This window comes from Spinacia oleracea, chromosome 2, assembly GCF_020520425.1.
Source record: "Spinacia oleracea cultivar Varoflay chromosome 2, BTI_SOV_V1, whole genome shotgun sequence".
In the NCBI taxonomy this organism is placed as follows: domain Eukaryota; kingdom Viridiplantae; phylum Streptophyta; class Magnoliopsida; order Caryophyllales; family Amaranthaceae; genus Spinacia; species Spinacia oleracea.
In genome coordinates this window covers 78,375,685-78,402,388 of record NC_079488.1, presented here as the reverse complement: position 1 = coordinate 78,402,388, position 26,704 = coordinate 78,375,685, and the positions used below count along the sequence as shown (strand labels likewise).

The window sequence follows — 26,704 nt, the reverse complement described above, 5'->3', positions numbered from 1 at the left end:
ATATATCACAATTTAAAATCTAATGCATAGCTTTCCTGCAGGATTAGATCTAGCCAACTACCAACATATATTACCTTCTAATTTTATCAGCATCAAAATGGATAATTTTAAGTTATGGGTATTTGGTGAATTATGTTTTAGAATAGGGGTATTTGGTGATATAAGTATTATAATAGGGGTATTTGGTGAATTTGAAACTAGACTAACGGAGGACTAACGACGTGTCATTAGTAAGGGTAGCTTGCGTATTAAGTTAAAGGTGAGGGGATTTTGGTGAATTTCTGAAAGTCGAGGGGCATTCAGTGAATTTTGCAAAAACTCAGGGGTATTTCATGAAAAATTTGTAATATAATTGTTGGCCTTTTCAAAAAATTCTAACGTCCCAACTGAATTGGGATTCATGACTATAATGCATATATGACTATAAACCATAGTCCACCAGTTGGAGAATTTGATTTTGGTCATACTTTTAATAGTATATGAGGAAACACATACCAATTTTACATACTCGATAAGATATATTTCATTTTATACATTTTCTTCAAAGAATCTTAATGCATTATTTAAGTAATTTTATAATATTATAATATGTGGAGTACGAATTAGTATCTATTTTTTAAATTTTTTTTCAAAATATTTGAAGGATTTTTTGAAAAAAAAAAATAGAGAACACGATGTGTTAGTTGTGCATCCATCGACTTGCTTGTTTAATATGAATTACGTAGTTAAATACTTCGCTAATATAGGTTACGTTAGTTTTTTCTTCTTGTAATCTATGTATAATTATTCAATGTTTTATAATATCACATTCCATAGTTGTATCTTTTGGTCGAATTTATAACTTTTTGGTTATTCCATTCAGGAGCTAGCCAAAGTCCAACAATTCGAACCTTAATTCGTCAATTTTCTTTGACAGGGGTGATGTCACATATCAAAGTATATGCCAAATTGTTTGAGTGTTTTTCGGATATGTGTTTAATGTTACGAAAGAACAATAATAGATTATCTTATATATTTATGGGAGTACGTAATACGCTGCAAACCCTAGTAAACGCAATCTTTTCCTATTCTTATTCTAGTAAACGTAATAGGTTGCAAACCGAATTGTATGCAAAATCTTTTCCTAGTAATTTAACGTGAATTGATATATGGAATAGGAAAAACTCACATAAAATTCTATATTCTACAGTAGACTAAAATAACTAATGTATAAATATTCTATAATCTCTATTATAGAAGTGAAGAGGGGAGGGGTATTTCAGTAACACCATTTTTGGTGTCCACCATTTAAATGTCTAAAATACCCTCCATCTCTTCACAATCTCATATTACAGTAGTTCTTATTATTTACTATTTTAAAAAAAAAAATTAATTATTGATTTTAAAAACTGAATCTATTTTTTGCTAATTTTTTAAACGTTAATTTAAACTTCTAAATTTGTGTGATATTTCCTAATTAAATATTTAAAGGTCAATCAGGAAATCAGGCAAGGATTATAAAAAAATGGAAAGAATCCTTTTATTCCCTGCCTGTAATCTAATTTTTTAATGACCTAATAACAATAAAAACCATTAAAAGTCCAAACATATAATCTATTTTAAATTAAAACTTTCTTTTAATAGGAAAAGTTAAACAAAAAACATAAAAACAAAATATTTAATCTAATTTAAATTAAAAATTTTGTTTCAGCGGAAAAGAAAGACAAAAATCATCAAAATAAAATATTTTATTTTATTTTAAATTAAAAAATTTCGGTTCAGCAGAAAATAAAAAAAAAGGATACAAAATAAATATTTACATTATTTTAAATTAAAACTTTTTTTTACAGAAAAGACAAACAAAAGGCTTTAAAATAAAACATTTACTTTATTTTAAATTAAAACTTTTGCTTTAATTTTAGATTAAAACAAAAGTTCATCAAAACAAACTATTAATTTATTTTAAATTAAAACTTTCGTTTTAACAGAAAAGGAAAACAAAAGGCATCATAATAAAATATTTAATTTATTTTACATTTTAAATAAAAACTTTTGGTTTAGCAGAAAGGAAAACTCGATTTTAATCTAAATATAACCCTAAAATAATATATTTTAAAAAAAATAATTAGTGACCAAGTTACATTATCCGCTCTCCAATATAATTCATACAACATTTGTGGTTTTTTATTTACGAATTTGTTACTGATTTTGATAGGGATATTATGATAGAGTAAGTAACTGGGCAATTGAGTTATATCAAATATATTGTCGGTTATTATGACCCACTACAATATCCTCTATTGTTTCCGTATGGTTCTTACGACTGGGATTTAAACAATAGAAGTTAGACTGGTAACAAGTTGGCATGCCAGGAATTCTATGCATACACGTTTCAGGTGCATATTTCTAATAACTCTTTTTTGCGTATTATTCTTAAAATCTTATACTTATATTTTTCTGACCAAAACAAGTATTTTGTGTAATAGACGCGACAACTTCTTGACTCTCTAACCTTGAGAGCCGGTCGTCTACTCCAACAATTTGTTGTCGATAACCGTGTCAAAAATCAAGCCAATAATTAAACCAATGGATAAAAATACTATCTGAAGAAAAATATAGAGATAGTCATTCTATGATAATAAATATTGATTTATTAATGTTGGTTTACATGCACTCTAAAATTCACGCACGCATCGCGTGCATAATAGTAGACTATATGTTATGACTTCTATAGTAGACTAAAATAACTAAAGTATTAAAATTCTAATATGTGTAAATATTCTATACTAGACTAAAATAACTAACGAAAGAAAATTCTATATTAGGAGTTGTATATTCACAAATAATGCCCGTGCTTGCTAATTAATAAGGTAATCTACCTATATATATATATATATATATATATATATATATATATATGTATATATATATGTATATATATTCATATTAATATAGGTATATTGTGAACGAAGTCAATACTAGGAGAAGTTATTCTTATTCTATATTTTGAACCATAAGATCTTATTATTATATAGTGGAGTATATTGTATTACCATCTAAATATTCTATAATAGATTGATAACTATATTTTCACTTATTCGGATAATGTAAATATATTGAGAATATAATTTTGTTTTAAAATAATTAGATTTTATATAGTAGAGTATTGTATTACCATCTATATATTTTGTAATAGATTGCTAATTATATTTTAACATATCGAATAATGTAAATATACTAAGAATATAATTTTTCTTAAAATAATTAGATTTTTTACACAGGAATATTTGTCAACTCCAAACTGAGCGGCCTGTATTTTAGTAGAGTAACTAGTATAGTACCCGTGCGATGCACGGTTTACATATTTTAACTTTAAATGCAAAGGTAAATTAATTGTGAAAAGAAACATAGAAAAATACGTAGATTTTTTATTCATTTTCATGCATCACCCATAATTTCATGTTAGGTATAAAAATCAGTTATCATCATATACTATGAAAAATGTCAATTCTCAACCTGAACCGTTGAACCCGCTGGCACTATAAGAAATTGTACTATTAACGACGGGAAATCCCTTCGCGAAAGGCCAATAATCGTTGATTAACGACGGGATTTCCTGTCGCGAACCCGTCATAAAAGGGGGTCGTCGTTAATAGAAAATCCCGCCGTAAACCCGTCGTAAAAGACATTTGTGACGGTTATTCCCGTCATTGTTTGGTTGTTAGCCCCGTCACAAATGGCTTTTGCGACGGGATTTTTGACCTGTCGTAATTAGGTTGTCGTTAAAGATACAAATTCTTGTAGTGTGGGTTGATCCGATCGTTTATAACCTGAACCGTAAATAACCCGCGAGCTGGAACCCAAAACCCAATCGGATTATATTCAACCCAAACCGACCGGAAAATATTAACTCGGTTAAGATACTAAACCCGATAACAAACAGTTTCGCAGCAACGGACCCACTTCAACCCGAACCGAATGGATCCAAAATTCGTTAATGACTTAATCTGTTTCAATTGAACTCGTTTGAACCCGAGGAAAATCCGTTTACAACCCAAACGGTTTTAGCTCGTAACACGCTTAATCTGAATCGTTTAAAACTCGTAACCCGATAATTCGAATCCTTTATATACGGTCATAACTCATACCCCGTTTAATCCCGCTATGGATCTTAAATTCTTAACACTTTTAAAGTTAGTATTTCCTTTGTCCCCCTAATTAAGGCCTCAATATTATAATTTATAAATGTATTGAAAATTGTGATTTTATAATTTGGAATCGAATTCACCTGACCCGAAGTACAATACTCCACCCATTTAATCCCACTATTGATTTACCCACATTGTATGAATCTAAACCAATAAAAACCTTAACGGATATAAACTTGAAGTTGATGTAACCCAGATGTACCTGTTCAACCCTACTCATTTCAGATTCGATATTAAGTTCTAATTTTTTTAATGTGTTACTCATACCAATTTTGTTACCCGCCCCATCTCAAGTTTATTTTCTTAAAATCAGGTCTGATCAAATCCATAAATTTTAGTTAGGCCCTATTATATTTAATCAAGTCCAAGTCGATCTAGTAGTTTAAATAAGTTCAAATAAATTCAAAAATTTTATTTCAAATAAAGTGAAGAGAATGCACCCAACCTCCATTTTTCTTTGTTCCACTCACTTATTATATATGTGGTCAAAATAATAAATAAATAAATAATTGATTATACTTCGTGGAGCATATATAAAAGAAAGAAATTATGTTGGCGAAACCTCAAAACCATAACCAAAACCAAACCCTCCACATCACCAGAGGAAACAATTTTATCTCTATAAATTAATGTCCATCACTTGGCGAATCACTACTTATATATTCATGTCTAAACAGGGTAGAGACATACAAATGTTCATTAGACCCATTTCACATATTTTATTATTTTAATTGTGATTTAAAATATTTTATGGAGAAATTGAAGATAATCATATCATGGAATTGAGAATATTCCTTTATGTATGGGTTGTTAATAATCTCAATAAATATAAATACATAATAAAAATTTCTAATACAATGGATAATTTAAAAGTAATAGAGAATAAAAGTAATGTAGTCTGCTAATTAAACATTGGTGATTATGTCTTTTTCATATTATAAGGTTTTGATTTTTATCACACATTTTTTTTGAAAAAAATGTTAGAAAAAAAATATAAATACATTTATCATTCTCATCCATCACTTAAGTATCTATACCCATATAATATCTCTTATAAAATGTGTTTTTTTCGTAATTGTATAATAACATTCTTTTTTATTGTGTTCTTGATGATATAATTTTAAATTTTTTTTAAAATGTGAATATATGGCATGTGATAGTATAGTTGTCAGCCTCAAAATCCTGTGTTTTAGTAGAGTATATATAGATAGATAGTGATATGTATGTGTGTAAATGTGCAATATGTCACCCCGCAAACCATATCTTAGTATCCGCAAAATCTTTTATGGAATCAAATGATTTGGCATGCACGCTAGATAGTAAACGCAATACTCTACTAATTTGCAATCTTACATATTTGAAACCATAAGATCGATCTTAATATTCTATAGTAGATTATATTGAATTACCATATAATATTCTATAGCAGATCTTATTCTATATTTAGAACCATGAGATCTTAATATTCTATAGTAGATTTTATGAATTATGAATATTCTATAGTAAATTGGATTATGAATATTCTACAGTATATTGAATTATGAATATTTCAGTTTAAATGATCGATTTGGCATAAAATTTACTCTACTAATATTATACTACCTCTGTTCCTTAATGTTCTTTACGCTTGGGAATATGTGTCCAAAGTATGAAAACTTTGACCGTGGATTCCCACTGTTCTATACATCAAAATGTTATCATGTAAGATCTTGTTAGATTGGTCTCATTATGTATTTTCAAAATATCAAAATTTTATAATTTTTTCACATACGGAAATGGATATATAAGTCGTTGAATATTGCATTGGAGTCCGTGCAAATAGTAAGCGTAAAGAACATTAAGGAACGGAGGTAGTATATTAGATTGTATTGATAAACGCAATACTCTACATATATTATATATTAGATTGTATTGATATAGTAAATTAGATTGTAAACGCAATACTCTACTAATATTGTAAACGCAATACTCTACTAATATCATATATTAGATTGTATTGATATATTAAATACAATACTAACTAATTTGCAATATTGCATATTTGGAACCTAAGATTTTAATATTATATTGTAGATTATATTGGATTATGCATATTCTATAGTAGATTTATACCAAAAGTAATTGATCCTTGCATTACTTTTGATCTTATTCTATATTTGGAACAATAAGATCTTAATATTCTATAGTAGATTATATTTAAATATCATTTGAATATTCTATTTGAATATTCTATATTAGATTGCGAACTATATTCTAACGTATCTAATTATGTAAATATATTAAGAATTTAATTTTTTAAAAATAATTAATTTTTTTACATAGGGACACTTGTTAGCTTCAGACTGAGCGCCCTGTGTTTTAGTAGAGTATATAGATAGATAAGTTGTTATCAAATATTGACTTAGAATAGATTGTATTAGACGTCTTTATTGATTTACTGCTTGCATAGTATTACGTTTGGTATAGTAACCATACTTATATCCTACCTTTTTAGTGTCACTTAGTTCATCCAGTTGTTTCCGCTCAAACTTTAGTAAGAACTTGTCGAATAAAGAGTGTGTAGAAGTGTTTGACAAATGAGTCAATCTTTGCGAATGAGAATCATCTTCATCAACAATTTACCTTTGCACTTAAAGTTAAAATATGTAAACCGTGCAAAATATATTCCTATTACACGGTTAATTCCTAACTATATTCTATAGTAGATTGCTATCTAAAATCTTTTCCTATTCCATATATTATAATATATGGAATAGGAAAAGATTTTAGATGGCAATCTTTTCAAGTACACGATTTTATTGCTAACTATATTATATAGTAGATTGCCATCTACAATCTTACCCTAGTACACGGTTTATTACTTTATTGCTAATAACTATATTATATAGTAGATTGCCATCCAAGTACACGGTTTATAAATATGGAATTGGAAAGTCAAGCATAATTATATATAGTGTTTTAAAAATTGTATATCTTCTATTAATCAAACAGTGCTCGCTATTTCCAAGAAATAATTTAAATAGTAGTTTATATTTTTACCGAAATGAAATTATTTAAATAATAGTAAAAATTTATTTCTGAAAAAATTATTTAAATTATTTACACAGGGACACTTGTCAGCTCCAGACTGAGCGTCCTGTGTTTTAGTAGAGTATATAGATATATAGATAGATAAAGTAATATTGATATACATTTTTTTTTTGTGGTCTAGAGTAGAGAGAAAGTCAGAGGAAGTTGAGATCATTGCCAAAAATTAAAATTGCATTTGGGAAGGGTGGACCGTTATTTTTGGCGGGTTATGGAAATAACTAAACTTCAAATAACATCTTCAACTTTTGTTACCCAACACGAAAAGCAATGAAAATGGCGATACTCATTTCCACTTCACCCTTAATTTCCCCACTCCATTTTCTCCCAAATTCAGACCCTCCTTACAATCTTCTTCAATTGCAACCTTCTCTTTCCCTCTTCCACAAATGCAAGAACATCCAAACCCTAAAACAAATCCACTCTCAAATCATCAAAACTGGCCTACACAACACCCAATTTGCTCTTAGCAAGCTCATCGAATTCTGCGCTGTTAATCCTTCAGGGGATCTGTCTTACGCGCTTTCTATATTCGAATCAATGGATAATCCCAATACTCTGGTTTGGAACACTCTGATTAGAGGGCAATCTTTGAGTTCTTCTCCAATGGGTGCTTTGGATTTGTACATTCGTATGCTTTTTTCGGATGTGGAGCCGAATTCCTACACTTTTCCTTTTATTTTCAAGTGTTGCGCGAAATTGGGGAAGACACGGGAAGGGAAACAGATTCATGGTCATGTTTTGAAGTTCGGGCTTGATTCGGATGCTTTTGTACATACTTCTTTAATCAATATGTATGCTCAAAATGGGGAGTTAGACTGTGCACGCAAAGTGTTTGATAAAAGTCACCTTAGAGATCCTGTTTCCTTTACGGCGCTTATTTCTGGGTATGCGTCAAAGGGTTATTTAGATGATGCACGCAAACTGTTCGATGAAATTCCTGTTAAGGATGTTGTGTCATGGAATGCTATGATTGCAGGGTATGTACAGAGCGACCAATTCGATAAGTCAATAGAATTTTTCCAAGAGATGTTGAGAGCAGAGGTTATGCCGAATGAGAGTACAATGCTTAGTGTTCTCTCGGCATGCGCTCAGTCGGGTAATCTTGAGTTAGGGAAGTGGGTTAGGTCTTGGATTGAGGAAAATAGCCTGGGAACAAAGCTTCGGCTTGTTAACGCGCTCATTGACATGTATGCAAAGTGTGGTGATCTCGAAAAAGCATGGACTTTGTTCGAGGGATTACATCAGAAAGACCTAATCTCATGGAATGTGATGATTGGCGGGTACACTCATGGGAGCTATTACAAAGAAGCTTTGAGTTTGTTCAGAGAAATGTTAGAACTTCAAGTTGTGCCAAATGATGTGACTTTCTTAAGTGTTCTTCCAGCTTGTGCCCATTTAGGCGCCCTTGATTATGGCAAATGGATTCATGCTTATATAGACCGAAATTTCAATCACTTAACTAACATTGCTCTTTCGACAAGCCTGATTAACATGTACGCGAAATGTGGTGATATAGAGGCCGCCAAACAAGTATTTGATAGAATGAAATCCAAAAGCCTTGCTTCTTGGAACGCGTTGATATCTGGGCTAGCAATGCATGGAGATGCAACCCATGCCCTTGATCTTTTCTTAAGGATGGTGGATGAAGGATTCAGGCCGGATGATATAACATTTGTGGGTGTTTTATCAGCTTGTACTCAAGCTGGTTTGGTAGATCATGGTCGGAAATATTTCAATTCAATGATCCAAGATTATAAGATTTCACCAAAACTGCATCACTATGGTTGCATGATTGATCTACTTGGTCGAGCAGGATTGTTTGACGAAGCAGAGGCCATAATGGATACTATGCCAATGGAGCCAGATGGTGCTATATGGGGTTCTCTTCTTGCAGCTTGCAAACTCCACAAGAAGGTCGAAATGGCTGAAAAAGTCGCCAACCATCTTTTCGAGCTAGAACCTAATAACCCGGGGCCTTATGTGCTTCTCTCAAATACCTATGCTACCGCGAGTAGATGGGATGATGTAGCTAGAGTTAGAATGAGATTAAACGATTTAGGAATGAAGAAAGTCCCAGGGTGTACTTCTATTGAGATAGATAGCATTGTTCATGAGTTTCTTGTTGGCGATAAATTGCATCCACAGAGCAAAGCAATCTATGAGATGGTGAATGAAGTAGATAAGCTCTTAGCCTTAAATGGACATGTCCCTGATACATCTGAGGTTCTTTATGACATGGATGAGGACTGGAAAGAAGGAGCATTAAGCCATCATAGTGAAAGGTTAGCAATAGCTTACGGGTTGATTAGCACGAAACCCGGGACAATGATTAGGATTGTTAAGAACTTAAGGGTATGTGGAAATTGTCATTCAGCTACAAAGCTCATATCAAAGATCTTCAACAGGGAGATCATTGCCAGAGATCGAAATCGTTTCCATCATTTCAAAGATGGCCAATGTTCATGTCAAGACCAATGGTGAATACTGAATTTACACATAGAAATCATGCTAACTGTTCTTGTACATGTATCCTTAGGCTATGTTACCTGTAGACTGTAGTCGGACACTTAGACACGTAACCGTGTTGGGTGTAATGTATCCGCGTTTGGTAACATAGTCCATAGGCCATTTTTTGTTGGAAATAATGTGTCATATTGTTCTTAGGTATGTCATAATAGAACATAATAATATTATCCATTTTCCTACTGGTGAAAAAAACAGGAAATGCTAGCAGACCTAAATCTTCCAGCATGCAATCAGCTGATGCCAGAAAATGAGTACTCCCTTTTGAAAGGAAAACCATCTTTATTTATTCATAAATATGACATAAGAGTAAACTCATACAAGATTTGCTTCTTAATGTTATTATAATTCACATTAAGATCAGATCATTCTATGTTTTCGTCATCATCATTGTCGTCTTCAATCATCAATGACAAAGCCTCCAGCTTGTGTCATCTTCAGTTTTAAGCTCCTACCCCAGCTTGATTGAAGGAGTTTTTGCGTGCTGATTTCAGTACAGTTTTATCAGCTACTATGAAATATGCTGCTCCAGCCACTATCATGTGCAATAAAATTCAGAATGTTAAGAGAATTTTTGATGAAAAGTAATACAAATTTCGGATAAATTTAGGACAGAAAAGCCATATACCAGTTGAAATTATGAGGGCTTGAGCAGTGGGGTTGAGATTGGCTTTTGCCCAAGAAAGCTTTCTTGCACTTGCTATCTGCAGTTTAAGATTGACATTCAAATGTCAAACACTGACGAATCTTGAACCGTTTAACTAAAGAGACCAATAGAAAAATTAAGCAATGTAGTATGAGATTACACCGTTATACTCAAATTTTAGGAAAGTAGAACTAAAAATACACTACAAAATTTTCCGCCTCCTTATGCCAAATTCTTGTAACAAGAGGTTACTTTTAAACATCATCCTATGTATATGGAGATATGCCTATATACCCGTTTTATACAAGACCTGATCATAATTGGAGAGAGAGAGATTAAAAACTCACAGTTGGGACGGCTGCAGCAAATCCAGCAACAACAGCAGCCTTGGCTCCAGCAACAGCACCATCTGTTTTACATCAACAAGTTGGAACTTCAATTCACCAAACATTTTACCAGAAAAAACAGACAATATTCTCAGCTAATGCATTCAGAGTTTCAAAACCAATATGTTGAAAATTGTCCACTTGGGTTGGGTTATAAACACGGATCGCGAAAATTAGTTTAGACCTCTGTTTTTCAACAAGATTAAGGCCTCCTCAATAACAGAATGAGATTTATTGGATGAAATTAGTTAAGAACTCGGTTTTTAAACATCATCATTCAAAACTTATACAATATTTTATCAACATGATGTTGCAAACATTACAAAATATGGAAAATAAGGTAAGAATCTAATGTTATGTACCATATGAACAACGTTTAGCCATGGCTAGCCTTTGGTCAAGTGAGACCAAGCTAGACCTCTCCAAGGGTGATTCTGCAACATTTTTGGCCATTCTTCTTTTTTTAATTTAATAAAAATAAAAGGATAATTAGAGTACTAATTAAAAGGTGGCAAAAATATATTGGTAATTAAGGTGGAATTAAAATTTGAAGTTTGAAGCTTTTGGATGAGGTAGTTCAAGTATTGGAGAAAATGGTAAGTGATATTTATAGAAAGTGTAAAGTGGTAACACACTAACACAAACAAGTGAAGTGAGGTAGTAGTTTGATGGTTTTAGCAAAATCTAAGGTTTTAGAAGTCCCATTGTTTTTAACTTCACTTTGGTTTCTGTTTTTTAGTCGGTTGATTCCTTTGTCCTTTTTGTCCCCTTTAAAGGAAGATCATCTTGTTAATTCTTAGTTTATTGTTAAACTAGTCTATTATCATCCCTAATTAAATCATTAATTCAATTGAATACGGAGTAGTTCATTGTATTGACCCTTAAGTGGATTGGAAACCGGATTAGATGTATCTTTTTAGTACACACGATCGAGTTGATTAATCAAGAATACATCTTAAATCAAACTTATAAACTTGTGCATGTATCAAGAACTAATCAAATAAATGACAAAAATAAGTTCAGATAAGTTTGAATATTTTTAACAAAAGTAAGTTTTTTTTAAACAATTCAACACAAATAAATATTTTTTCATCAAAAATAAGTTCAGTTAAGTTAGATAAATCAGTTAGTTCAAATAAGTTAATTTCAGTTAAATAAGATAGCATTGATTTTATCGTTTGGACACTAGATACATGCAGCGGGGCTGTTGAGTGATAGTGTGATAGAACAAGCCAACAAGGCAAAAACCATGGGTGGAATTTGATATGCTTTGCACTTGCACAGTGCACACCTGCCCTCCTCCTTAGTAAAAAAGAACACGTGTCTCGAAGTAAATGGGCAAAATAAGCTTTTATCCTAATGATTTAAATTTTATTTAGGATATTATAGGTGTTGGATTATAATGGCAAAAAAGTGAAAAACTTTTAAAATGTAGTCCGTAGAACTAGGAGCGAAAGGTTAATTTTATACGTATGAATAGAGTTTAGTTTTTTCCGGTAGTGGTGGTTTGTGGCGGTATTGGGTGGCGGTGGTGGTGAAGGCGGTGGCGGTGGCGGTGGCGGTGAGTGGGTGCTAGTGGTGACCGGCTGACCGATGAGTAGGGGAGGTAAGTGGTGGTAGTAAGGATGTATGGGTAATTACATTGATCTAGGTCGGACGTTTTGCAGTAATTATAGACACCAAATAAATAATAACCCTTGGACTTTTCCACAATAAAAGTACTCGTAGAGTCGTAGTTCACATACAGGTCTTGTTACTCTGGTTAATAGTTGATTCAATCTACTTATTTGATCAATTACTAATTTACTATCATCGACTATGCAATTTACATTCGTGTATAAACCATGTAAGAAGGACTACGTACTACCTCTGTTTCAAAAAGATCTTTACACTTATTATTTGTACGGAGTTCGATGCAATGTTTGACCGTTAATATATTCAATTTTGTACTATAAAAAATTATAAAAATTTGATATTTACTACTTCCGTTTCAGAAAGTTCTTTACGCTTTGGAAAATGTGTCCAAAGTATGAAAACTTTGACCGTGAATTCTCACTATTATATACATCAAAATGTTACATGTAAGATCTTGTTAGATTGATCTCGTTATTATTTTCAACTTTTTATAATTTTTTCAGATATGAAATTGGATATATTTGTAGTTAAATATTGCATTGGAGTCCGTGCAAATAGTAACTGTAAATAACTTTATGAAACGGATGTAGTATAAAATAAATTTTGAGACGAATCTAACAAGATATCTCATGATAATTTTTATAGATATAATAGTGAGAATTTATGGTCAAAGTTCATGTGCAGCAATGTACTCCGCTTCAGTTGTAGAATCCGCAATGGTGCTTTGCTTAGCACTTTTCCAGCTTACTGCACCTTCGTTGAGGCATAAGACAAACCCAGACTGTGATCTGAAATCATCTTTGTCGGTTTGGAAACTTGCGTCCGTATAGCCTTTAACAATTAATTCATCATCTCCACCATAGACCAGATGTAGTACGTATTATATATTGGAATGAACTATTCATATTAATAACATATACTACCTCCGTTTCTAAATGATCTTTACGTTTGCTATTTGCACGATAATTAAATAGCTTTGGAGAACATGTGATGGTTGGGTAACAAATGGTAAAAATATTAGTGGCTATGAATTGTCCAACAATGTGAGTGAATGCAAAATAATATTAAAGTACTATGAGTGAGTAAGTTATGGTGAATTCTCATAATAAAATATTGCAAGTTGCATGTTCTAGTGGGCCAAATGAGGGTGTAAATGTATAATTTATATGCTAAAAATAAAATAAAGTAAAGTGTAAAAACTTTGTAGGAACGGACTAAAACGGAAAACGTATAAAACTTTCAGGAACGAAGGTAGTACGTAGTATTCGATAAGTTAAAATGATTTTTTTTTTGTATTACTACCTGGTTCACCCTTAGGGTTAATCCGGATTCGATGCGAGTTTTGGATGGATAGGTTACAGTCCTTATTGGTGCGGGTGATCGAACACGCAGTCCTGCTTACCAAGTTTAGCCTTAATCACCACTGAACCAACAAACAATTAGTTAAAATTAAAATGTATAATCTATGTTTTGAACTCAAATATGATTTTGGTAGCTGGTGAACGTTCAATCAACTTGTTTGACAAACTAATACGTAATATTAGTCGTATGCATTAATCAATTGAAGTATAAAACTAATCTTGGAGCTTCAACCATCAGGTTAAGTTTTTGGTTGAGTTGGTCCTTTGATATGGTATTTCGCGCTGGTATGAGGAGGCCTACCACGTACTTGATAGCTTATAACTCCGCAATAAAGTAAATGGCCTTAATTAATTTATGGTGCAAAATCAAGATTGTTAACTTGTAAAGAAAGAAAATGAACATGATTTATTCACTATAGTACGAAGTACAATGTTATCGTCATTATCATCATCATTCATCATGCGCGCATCAGGCTAGCATAGAAGTTTTTTGGAGTTTAATTAAGCTCCAAGATTCTGCATCTCTTCTTCATCTTGGTGGAAGGAGTTGCGGCGTGCCGATTTCAGAATTGTTTTGTCAGCTACTATGAAATATGCTGCTCCTGCCACTATATTCATTCATAAAAATAAAAAATACCAAATGAGTTAGTTTTTTGACAAAATATATAGGCACGTGTCCGCAAATCACACACGAAGCGGACACACACAAGTTTAGTTACGAGAGGTTTGGAGAAAGAAAAAAAAATGGAGGTGAATTAGAGGTTTTAATGTTTTAAAACGCTAATGCAAAAAGATAACTTTGTCCTAATATTATCTAAAATTAGGACTCTTACAAACATATCATTTTTGTCAATATATATCAACTACGAAGTATAACTTTATATTAAAACAGACTCTGAGAGTGATGGATAGCTCAGTTGGTTAGAGTTTTCATCCCGGTTCCAAGTGATCCTGTGATCGATTCTCATCCCCCGCCGTTGTGGCTCATTTGCACCCAAAAAAAAAAAATGTTAAAGCAGACACCATAAATTACACGTGTCACTTACTGGTGCACTATTTTTCTATAAAGTATTTCTTTTATTTTTTATTGTTTATAAGTCATAGCAATGATAGATACTCCCTTCGTATTTTATTGGAGGACATTTCACTTAAATATTTTGTTAAAGGGTCATATAATAATTTTATAATATCAGTGCGTGCCTAATCTAGTTAATACGTAGTAGTTATTTTAACATTAAACAACTAACAATAGGGATGTCAATGGGGCGGGGCGGATGCGGATGTAGGTCCCTCCATCCCCATCCCCACCTAAAATTTTTATCTCCATCCCCGCCCCATCACCCATGGCGGGTACAAAATTCATCCCCATCCCCGACCCGACGGGTGTAAGCTAAAATCTATCCCCGCCCCGCCACCCAACTGGGTATCCATCCCGTCTTATCCCCGCTTCATACCCACCCGCCTAATTTTTCTTCTTTAGAAAACATTTGTCAAATATACAGATTAATCAAAGTTAACTATAGAAAAAGAAAAACCTTATGACTAAAGTAACCTATATAATCAAAAAAAATACTCGTCATAAAAAAAATCCAAACAAAAAATATAAAAATCTCACCTAAATTTATATTATCACCTAAAGATGCAAATAAATCCAAACTCACCCCATCACCCATGGCGGGTATGAAGCGGGGCGAGTGGGGATGCGGCGGGGCGGGCGGGGATGGGGCGGGTTCAACACAAAATCCACACCCGCCCCATCACCCATGACAGGTACGATTTTTATACTCATCCCCGCCCCATCACCCGCCAAACCTACCTCCGTCCCCGCCTACTTGGGGCGGATGTGGGGCGGATCTCCCGCGAAACCCGCCCCACTGACATCCCTAACTAACAACTAATCTATTAAACACTTTACACAAGCTGCTAATTCAATCATTTAGTGCAATAGCTAATATAAATGTCTAGTTTAACCAACTACTATAACTAACAATTAGTCCCCGTCAAAAAAAAAAAACAAAAAAACAATTAGTCAAATCATCTAACTAATTGCCGTATGCGGGCGATGCGTTTAGTTTAGTGTGTTTACCGGTAGAAATAATAAGAGCTTGAGCAGTGTAGTTGAGATTGGCCCTTGCCCATGGAAACTTTCTAGCACTTCCTATCTGTAATTAAGGTCATTTCCACATTAACAAATATTATATATATATATATATATATATGGCTATATTATGAACAAGAAAGCAAAATGTTATCTTTTGAAAATATAAACTTACAGTTGGGATGGCAGTAAGAACTCCGGCGAAAACGGCAGCCTTCGCTCCAGCTACAACACCCTCTGTATGTTTTGTTTGACATATAAATCACTATCAATAGTCAAAGTAGAATATGTGAATATTGTAAAAATATTAAACGGTGCGAGTATTTATAAACAGAAGAAGTATAAAATATACCATGAGAGTATTGTTTGGCCATGGCTAGCCTCTGGTCTGGTGAGGCCTCTGATAGAGAGTGTGCAACATTTTTTCCCATCTTCAAGATTGTTGAAGATTACGAGTTTCGAAGATCGAGTACACGTAAAATGTACGGTTTGTACGTAAAGAACGTTTAGTTTAGTAGGTTGTGACAAGTTTTTTAAGCTTTTGAATGAATGAGAGGAATTGGTGAACACACTGAAGAGAGTGAGACATATATATATAGAAGCAAAACTTGGCGACGCTCTAGTGTTAAGTACTCCCACGGTTTCGTAATGTTCCACAGTTTTCTATTATATGTTGTCTCTAAAGCACTATTTTGACCATTAATAGTTTTAATTTTACATTTATAAATTAAACTATAAAATTTGATTTATAAAAATTTACATTGAAAATAATCCAATAATTAAGATCTCATAAATTAATATTTTTCTATTATTTATACTACTAATGTTAGAATGTAAATGTGAGTATTGAACCACATCGGAAAACGAAACAAAAAGCTTCTAGTAGCTTATAACCTAAGTGAATTACTCCTCATATTGTCAATTAATTTTAAAATAGGACCTCACTTGAATTATGTTTGTGGACTTTTATTTTCTCCTTATTTCCCCCCGTTTGTTATAACAACTAATTATGGTCAAAGACAAAAGAACATTACTTAGTTAACCACTTAACCCCTTGTTTTCATTCACTTTTAGCTAAAGCTTATAGTGGGTTCAAAAAAAATCTACTCAGTACTTGCCACTATCAAAATTACCTTATTACATCCGTTTTATTAATGACTACTTCTTCCGTTCCACAATAGATGCATCATTTCTCATTTGCGCACTATTCATCAATCAACTTTGACAATCTTTCTTTCACTCTTGCGTAGGAAAAAACATAGTCAAGTGAGATCTTGTTAAATTCGTATTAATGCAAGGATTCTAAATATCAACTTTTTATAATTTTTACTTATACACATTTAGAGATATTAATGTTCAAATAAGCGCGTTGGCATACGTGCAATGAGAAATGATGCATCTATTGTAGAACGGAGGAAGTAGATTTTAGCCCGTGCGATGCACGGATTCTAATAAATTGTTAAGTTAAATAAAACTTTTATATATACCAACTACTATATTTATATATTAGATTAGATTATGTTTTATTTTAGAGTGCATTTCATTTTAGATTTATTTTTTAATTATTAAAGTGTTTGATTTTGGATGAAATTGTATATGTGTAATATTAATAATTAATTAATAAAAATATCTACGTGGCACCTAATTATTTATCTACGTGGCACTCAACTTTTTTAATTCAAAAATAATTTCAAAATATTATTTTTCATTGGCCGAAAGAATTAGATTTCCTACGTGGCGCTATAATATTGGATTAATGTTTGATTTTATATTGAATTTTATTTTAGATTAGTGTTTGATTTTGGATGAATTTTATTTTAGATTAGTGTTTGATTTCGGATGAATTTTATTTTAGATTTATTTTTTAATTATTAGAGTGTTTGATTTTGGATGGAGTTGTATATATTAGTAATTAATTAATTAAAATATCTACTTGGCACCTAATTAATTATCTATGTGGAACTTGATTTTTTTAATTCAAAAATAAATTAGAAATCTTAATTTTCATTGGCCAAAATCAATAGTAATCCTAGGAGGCGCTCTAATATTTCAGCAAATATGCCTCCTTTATATATATATATATATATATATATATATATATATATATATATATATATATATATATATATATATATATATATATATATATATATATATATATATATATATATATATATATATATATAGTAATTAATTAATTACTAATACATATATTAGATTTTTATAATTACTATTTGCACAAATATTAAGATAAAAAAATATGTGTAAAGAAGTAGATGAATATAATAAAATATGGGTAAAGTAAGATATATGTGTAAAAATGTGAGTGAATTTAATAAAAGCAACGAATAAAATAACGAATGACAAGTTATAAATGTTGTAATAAGAAGGTAAGATAGTAATTTTTTATGCCTAAAAGTAAATAATACACAACTAGTTTTTAACATGTGCAATGCACGGGTTATATATTTTTATTAAATCTACATAATTTTATGCTATATAAAAGTTAAAAGGGCAGTGAACTAATCAATTATTCCACCCATTGATGAATTAAGAATTTAAAATGTTATTATATGAAATAAAATTAATTAAAAGTATATGAATAGTCATGTAAGATATTTATTTATTTATTTAAAAAACATTAAAGGTAAATATAACAATTAAAAAAAGGAAAACTGACTCGTGGAAAGAAAATAATTGTGTTTTAAAACATTAGTATAGATGTAAGAATACTATGAAACAGAGTTAAATGGAAAGCATACAAATCATTTTGAAACGGATAAAGTATTACTTAAAACTGACAAATGTGTTGTATCAAGTCGTGTTCATGTTAAACATAAATGGGTTAGATAAAACTCAACATTAACCCGACCCGTTTAATTAAACTTGTCGTGTCATGTAGACCATTGGCAAATCTTAAATTGTTTAAGTGAAATGGTAAACGAAGAATTAAGGAATGTAGTATGAGATTTACGCTCAAATTTTAGAAGAGCATAACTTAAAATACACTTCATAATTTTCGGCTCCAACCAAGATACACCATTGATGTAGGCCTATTTAATTAAACTAACTAGTTTTTGGGCCCGTTCTTCGCACGGGTTTTTACTCACTTGAAACTTGAAACTATTTTTTGAGGGAGAAACTAAAATTTTTCAAACAAATGATAAGTTACATGAAGCACAATTGCACAAGCTGCTATTATAATGCTTAAAATAAAAAATAACGACAATCTACCTATGAATGCATATACTTACAAAGAGAATGTCAATTTAAACCCGCAAAAGAATGGTTTCATCTAAGATGGATCAATAATTTTGTTGTATAAAATTGTAGAAAATAGTCTCTCATAACTGAAACCATTTTCCAAAAATTTAAAACAGTCTCTCATCACCCCCTTGTTTAACATGGTCCCTTTTCACCTTATAATTCAATCATTTGAAAGAATATCTTATTGCTGAATTCTGCACATTGATTTCAATAATAATTATGAACCAGTAGTAAAAATAGCAACTATCAACTGCTCATATATACATATAAAATGGAATTCAACTTAAAATAAAGTGGAAGAGATAGAAAGTCACCAGAGATCTTGAGGGAGCCGACAACGTTCAATTGTGTCTTGATAGTTTGGGATGAGAAATGCAATCCAAGTGAGTATCTGCAAATGAGGTATTTATAAGGGATGTTGAATTTGTAAGGAATGTTATGAGTTAAATGAAAAACTCAATTCAGTTACATTGGAAGGGGAGGTGGAGGGAGAAGAGGAGAAGATTAGGAATTGAAGAAATTAATTCATTACTTCATTAATATTGAATCAAATTGAATTACATTTGGAGGTTATAGAAGCTGAAAGGGAGGATTGAGGCCACGTGTCTTCAAAACGTTATTGCTTATGTATCCGCAACATGTCTTCAAAATGATGTTGCTTAATTATGTGTCCTTGAAATGGAGATGGTTATGTTTTTTAAATACTAGGTATTGATGTGTTATAAACCCGTAATACTAATCCGCTTTCTTTGTGTCATTTACTGGGAGTTGGGACTCGTAAGAAGATTGCATTGTTGCCTTGTTGCCTTGTTGGAGACTTTGACGCGATTTGGGTTGGGGTGGGAATTTATCACTCCGTACCATTTATCCCCCCCAGCCAATAACTCAATACTGGTTAGATATATCTTCAAAGATTCTAATGTAGTAGGATTTTTCACCTTATCTACCTAACAATAGAACGCTAGAATTACGTAAATACAAAGCTACTTCATACTTGTATTAGGCATTGTCACTAAATTGCCAATCACCTAAACTTACTATGTATAGCGATTGCGTTTGAAAGTTGTCGAAAATGAGTGCTATGGATAATGTTAGAAAGTAACTGTGAGTATTGTGTTTCACATCGGAAGATTAAGCAAATACTTCCTTCGTCCCGAAATACTTGAAACGGTTTGATCAGCAAAGAGTTTAATGCATTGTTATTGACTTATTTATTTAATTAGATGGTAGTTGGTAGTGGGGTATTTTTTAATATAGGTAGTGGGATGTGTGTCAAACTTTTAAAGGGGTAGGGGGTGGGGGTGGGGGTAGTGGAACTTTAATTGGTACGTTTTAGGGAGTAGGAATGTAGGTGGGTCATTGGGTAAGTGAGAAATTGATATAATATTAATAATAGTTTCAATATTTAGAAACGTTGCAAGTAATTCGGGACAACCTTATAAGGAAAGCATTTCGAGTATTCCGGGACGGAGGGAGTAGCTTCTAATTTATAACCTAAGTGTGCTACTCCTCCTATTGCCAATTGATTTTAGGATGAAACCCCACTTGGGCTATGTTAGTGGACCTCTGTTTCCTCTTTGATTCCCCTGTCTGTTATAACAAATTGGTATCAAAGCTGGGCTTTCAAATAGCTGGGCTATTGCACAATCTTTTAAACACTGATGTATGTGGGCTTGTTCTGGTTATAGTCCGTACACAAATTATAAATGGGAAGTGGGGATTGAAACCTAAAGATATCATCAACACGTCATTAATCTTAACTAATAGACCAAGACATCTTCGATGATTCTATCCTTCTATTGCTTCCTTGTATATTTGTAAAAGCAAATCAAACCTCAAAGTAGACTTTGATTTGTAAAAATGATTAATCTGTATTTTGATGCAAAAACTCATATATGATGGTCTTGCTTGTCAAATAATTATGTTTTTTAATCAATTGTTACACATTATGATCCAATAGTTATGTTTTACTATTAAGAATTATACTCTCCAATCAAATAAGGAGTTTTTGTGTTTCACCACGCACCTACAACAAATCCAAATTTGTGTTTTCACCTAAAAATCTCAAATTTTTATGTTACCACCTAAAAAATATCGTTTTACCACCTTTTAATAGCGAAGTTAACGGAATTATTGTTGGACTCATTTCAACAGCTAGTATAGCATTTTCCATATAAAACACCACAATGTTTTAAGCATGTTGTATATAAGTTTGTAATTTGATTAAATTGGAAATTTGAAGTACAAAAATAGGTGGTGAGAATTTAAGAATAGTAGAGAAGAAGGTGAAAAATTGAATGAGAAGTGGAGTAAAGAAGAAAATCACATAAATGGGAAAAGGATTGGTGAAAGCTTAATTTGCGAGCTCCACGAATCGTATTAATAACTTTACCATTAAAATGTAGTAAAATTGATTTCTTTTTAGATTGTAAAGCACAAATTTGAAAAAAAAAATAGATAATAAAATACAAAAGTTCTATAAAAAATAATTACATTTTTTCTTTTAATTAACACCAACATTCTCATACAAATGACGTTCTCATAAAATATCTATTTTTTTTGTTTTTTGATAGCATCATAAAATATCTATACCATTACATACATAATACATTATCCAAAAGAAAGTTCCCCTATTTTCCTTTCCTTTGTTTCTGAAATGAGAGAGACATGGGACAAACAAATAAAAACCATGGGTGGCGAATTTAAGGAGCTTTGGATCGATCACCCCGATCATCTCCTTTGTTATTGTAAGTCTCAACACGTGTATGAAATCAAAGGTCCATAATATTTGGATGGAATGATTGTATTAATTATTAATTAATAATTATAGGAATTGGATAATTGGGGTTGCACACCGTTTTGCACCTACTCCAGTTTATATATACGTGGTACGGTAGTGGGCGGTAACGGTGGCAGTGGCTTTCTGTTGCAGTCTGTCTGTTTAATAAATTTGGTGCATACTCCATGCTTATGTCCTTTTCATTATCCCTTACTCCCTTTAGCTTTTCCTGGAAAATATCTCCAACAACTACGGGACCATGACTATGGTAAATCTAGAGCTCGACCGAGTGGTTTTCTCAACTCATGTTCTACACTTCTACAACATTTTTTTATAAATATATTTGCCGTTATTATTCGTACAAATATCAACACAAAAATTAGAAAAATTGTGAATAAATAAAATATGAATAAAGTAAGATAAACGTGTAAAAATGTAGGTGAACGTAAGGAAAAAAAATAAAGTAGGAGAAAATGAGTGGGAATTCGAAATTGTAAATATTGTGAAGTAAGAAGAGTAACGTAGTAATTTTCATGTCAAAAATAGAACAAAATAAAGTGTAAAGAACAGTATGAAACAGACTAAACGGAAAGTTTAGGATCATTCTGAAACGGATGTATTAATCAGTTTAAGCGTGTGTTATCTTCCTTTTGAAAAAAGTCCTAATAAGTTGCAATCATGTTTTATAAGGTTGTTAAAGGATATAGGTCATATAAGGGTGTAAAGCCCAATGGTATTGTCCATGATTAGCAATCATCAGCACCTAAATATCTAGCTAGCCGTTTTTTATACATAATTTAGTACAATCAGCACAATAGTACATTCCTGCATCTATCAAATTAAGGTTGTCACATGACCGTCATATGAAGGGTTTAGGAAGGGTCCTTAGTTTGTCTTCTTGAGTTAGCTGTCCTAGTATGATGTCATAAGAATATTAGGTTTATTTGAATGCCCTCTGTATAAATAGAGGAGCTCATAACCATTGTAAGGAAGATTGATGAAAATTAATGAAACAGTAGCAACCTTACTCTATTTCCGAGTTCACATATATTTGGCAAAATGCACCTAGTTTTCATGGTATCAGAGCCAAGTTGGCTTCATGAGACCTCAACAATCCATAATTCCAATCTACCAAACACATTTATGATCAAACACACTTCTTTTCTTCTTCTATTTCTGATCTTAAAAATAATTTGTTTTATGTTAAATATGGAAAAGTCAGATGCAGTAGATATAAACAACCCTCTCTACCTTCATCCATCTAAAGGATCCCACTCAATCAATGTTGGAAAGCTACGTGGTTCAAAAGATTACAGGGCATTGAAAAGATCCTTGGAAATTACCATGTCATCAAAAAGGAAGCAAGGTTTCATTACTGGAACTATTATTAGAGACTCAACTGATGTAGCAAAAGGGGAAATGTGGGACACATGCAATGACATGGTAGTTTCTTGGATATTTTCCTCTGTTTTAGATACTATAAAACAATCTATTATATTTTTCAATACAGCTAGAAAAATGTGGTTAAATCTGGAATAAAGGTTTTCTGTGGTTAATGGTTCAAGAAAATATAAATTGTCTATAGACTTGTATGAATGTAAGCAAAATGGTACTCCTTATAATGACTATTTCACCATGATGAGTGTTATATGAAAAGAATTAAAACCATTGAATAGGTTGCCCGTTTTCAAAACTAGCACTATTGAAACTGTTAAGTTCCTCAAAGCTTTACAAATCCAAAGGGAAGAACAAAAATTGTTTCAGTTCCTTAATGGGTTGGATGAGGACTTTGGTCCTAGAAGGAGTCATCTTTTGATGATGACTCCTCTCCCTACATCAGATGTAGCTTGTTCATTTCTCCAACAGGAAGAACTGCAAAGAGATGTCCTTAGGAATGTCAAAACTGATGATTCTACAGTTGTGTACAGCAAAAACAATGAATCAACAAGTGCTCATGTGAAAAGCAATGGTGAAAATTTTATAGCATGTGGTGTGAATGGCCACACTTCAAATAAGTGTTGGACCATTATAGGGTATCCACCATGGCATCCTAGGTCTAAAAGACCTCTGAGAGGCAGAGATAGAAGGTCTAGAAGCAGCCAATTAAGGATCTGGAATCAACAACAAATGGAATAAAGGGAGGTATGGTAATTTGGCTACAAATTCTCAAGTTCATTGTGAATCTGCATCAAGCATATGTTTCTCAACTCAACAAATTAAGAAAATTCTCAAACTGTTGCCTGCATCAAGACCTCCTGAATAGCTGAAAACCCATTTCCGCTTAGCTATTTTCTATCTCATCATCAAGACCTCCTGCTTCTGGATCAGAAACCGAAGATGAGATAGAAAATAGCTAAGCGGAAATGGTTTTCAGCTATTCAGCAGTCACTTAGATAGATGAATGGATACTGGACTCGGGTGCCTTAGATTATATGATAAGGGATTTTGGCAAAAGTGTGGCAAGGAATAGTCCAAAAATCAACTTAGCCAATGGTGGTACATCTGCAATCAGTCACAGAGGAAATGTGAGACTGGAAAATGAAATACATTTGAAAAGGTACTCTATGTGCCGTAATTATTTAAGCACAACTTATTGTCCGTGAAAGAGTTGGTCTCACGTGACAATTGCAAGGTTCAGTGCTACCCTAAAGGTTGCATAATTTAGGATGCATCCAGTGAAAAAGTGTTGGGAATTGGATGAGCCTATAATGGTCTCTATTTTTTGGTGAATGAACCTCTTGAGAAGATATGTCCGAAATTGAAAGAAGACAATGGCCTGGAAGACATTATGGGGGAGAATAAGAGTGGTGCTGCTAATAGTGCCTCCATAAAGATGGGAATATCCAATGTGGGATCTCACAAGGATAGACATAGTAAAGTTGTGTTATGGCATCATAGATAGCGACATGCTCCCATGGATAGAATTAATCTTGTTCTTAATCTCTCAAAAGAATATACAGATAAAAGTGGAATATGTCTGACATGCCCCTTGGTGAAATTCACAAAACCACCATACAAGAGAGTAAATCTCATGTTGCTTCACCATTTGAGTTAATTCATGTGGACATTTGGGGAGCATATAGAGTTAGTACGCGGATAGGTCACAAGTATTTTCTAACCATTGTGGATGACTGCACAAGAGCTACTTCGGTGCACCTCTTGAAATACAAGTTAGACTTTTATAATGCAATTCAAGAGTTTGTGCAATTTGTTTAGAATCAATTCAACAAGAAAGTGAAAATTATCAGGTGTGATAGTGCACTAGAAATGGATGACAGCTCGTATAACAAATACTTTGTAGATAAGGTTATTGTGCATCAAACAATATGTATGATAGACCACAACAAAACGGAATTGAAGAGCGGAAAGGAAGCACATGAAAGTTCTCAAAATGGCAAGAGCCTTAAGATTTCAGGCATGTGTGCCGGCCACTAAGTTTTTGGGGAAGATTGTGTTATGTCTGCAGTCTATATAATCAATAGACTGTCATCTACTATCTTAAGAAACATTACACCCTATGAAAGGTTATTTTGTACAAAACCAGTGTACACAAACATGAAGTCTTTTGGGTGTCTTGTATTTGCTTACAATTATGAACATCACAAGGACAAATTCAAAGCTAAGGGAGTTTCTTGTTTGTTCCTAGGGTATCCTCTTAAACAGAAGGGATGCAGATTTCTTAATCTCCTAACTCACTTGACATTTGTGTCAAGAGATGTAAAATTTCATGAGCGTATATATCCCTATTCTCTCACTTATGATCAAGTCTCAAAATTGTTGCCTAACAACACTAAAAGCAACACAAATGGATGTAGGGAGTATAGAAAAGACTAGATAGACACAAGTATGGTGGAAGATGTTCATCAAAATAATAGTCACACTGAGCTAAGCATAACTCAAAATCAAATTGATCCTCTCTCTCCACCTCAAAAATTAAGCTCCTGATGTGAGGAAGCAACCTAGACCTACTAAAAGACCAGATTGAATGGATAGCTATCAGAAAAAAAATGTGTCTCAGCTAGTCATATTGAAAATGTATGTAATACCCCGGAATTTCAAAACTCGATTAATTAAGTTTAATTATTTTTGGTAGCTTAAAATTCATTTTAAAATAATGATCTCAATGAAAGTTTTATTTATGAATTTTAGTATTACTTCACGATTTATTTTCCAGATTATAGAATTTAATATTTACGAGCATAACTACATTTTAAATCCTACGGAGTATTTCGTAAAGATTTTAAAACGTTTTTATTAACGACAAATTTAATTCGAAAACTAAATTTAGTTGCTAAATTATTTTGGGAAATCAATTTATTCAAGATCATTGTTTTATTTTCAGTTAATAGTAATTAAATTCTGAAAATTAACAGAAAAGTACTAAAATGCCCTTATTTCACCTAAATGACACAAAGCCAGTTTCTTCCCCTCCTCTTCTCCTTCTTTACACCATTTTGTCTATGGAGTCAATTTACTTTCTACTTGTCATCACTACAATTCACCTCAAGATGATTCATCACCTACATGGCACTAATCCAAATTTACAAGCCTTATTCATCAAACCTACTTGCAAATCTGTAAACCTAAAAGTAGAGTAGCTAATCTTAATCACCAATTTCCTTGCTCAAATTCTTACACTTGTCTCTGAAAAAAAGATGAGTTGTTGCATCCATGGAGCCACATAGAAACTATAAATAGCTACTCAATCATCCCAAATGAAATACAAATCAGA

The 26,704-nt window shown here is 32.3% G+C and overlaps 3 protein-coding genes across 3 annotated transcripts; 1 reads left to right on the top strand and 2 right to left on the bottom strand.

Annotated features, from left to right (window-relative positions):
* The first annotated feature begins 7,455 nt into the window (after positions 1-7,455).
* On the top strand, positions 7,456-9,758 carry LOC110797614 (pentatricopeptide repeat-containing protein At1g08070, chloroplastic). The gene has a single exon (XM_022002722.2). It carries the CDS (start codon positions 7,545-7,547, stop codon positions 9,756-9,758), a length of 2,214 nt encoding a protein of 737 aa, XP_021858414.2. The 5' UTR covers positions 7,456-7,544.
* Positions 9,759-10,062: 304 nt separating this feature from the next.
* Positions 10,063-11,421, bottom strand: LOC110797615 (early nodulin-93). Its single transcript, XM_022002723.2, has 4 exons — positions 11,195-11,421; positions 10,794-10,855; positions 10,429-10,504; positions 10,063-10,335 (listed from the first exon to the last, which is right to left on the bottom strand). Exons 1-4 carry the CDS (start codon positions 11,283-11,285, stop codon positions 10,244-10,246), a joined length of 321 nt encoding a protein of 106 aa, XP_021858415.2. The 5' UTR covers positions 11,286-11,421; the 3' UTR covers positions 10,063-10,243.
* Positions 11,422-14,208: 2,787 nt separating this feature from the next.
* LOC110797609 (early nodulin-93) lies at positions 14,209-16,502 on the bottom strand. Its single transcript, XM_022002717.2, has 4 exons — positions 16,279-16,502; positions 16,102-16,163; positions 15,915-15,990; positions 14,209-14,436 (listed from the first exon to the last, which is right to left on the bottom strand). The coding sequence occupies exons 1-4, from the start codon at positions 16,355-16,357 to the stop codon at positions 14,330-14,332; spliced, it is 324 nt and encodes a 107-aa protein (XP_021858409.1). The 5' UTR covers positions 16,358-16,502; the 3' UTR covers positions 14,209-14,329.
* Between the last annotated feature and the right edge of the window lie 10,202 nt (positions 16,503-26,704).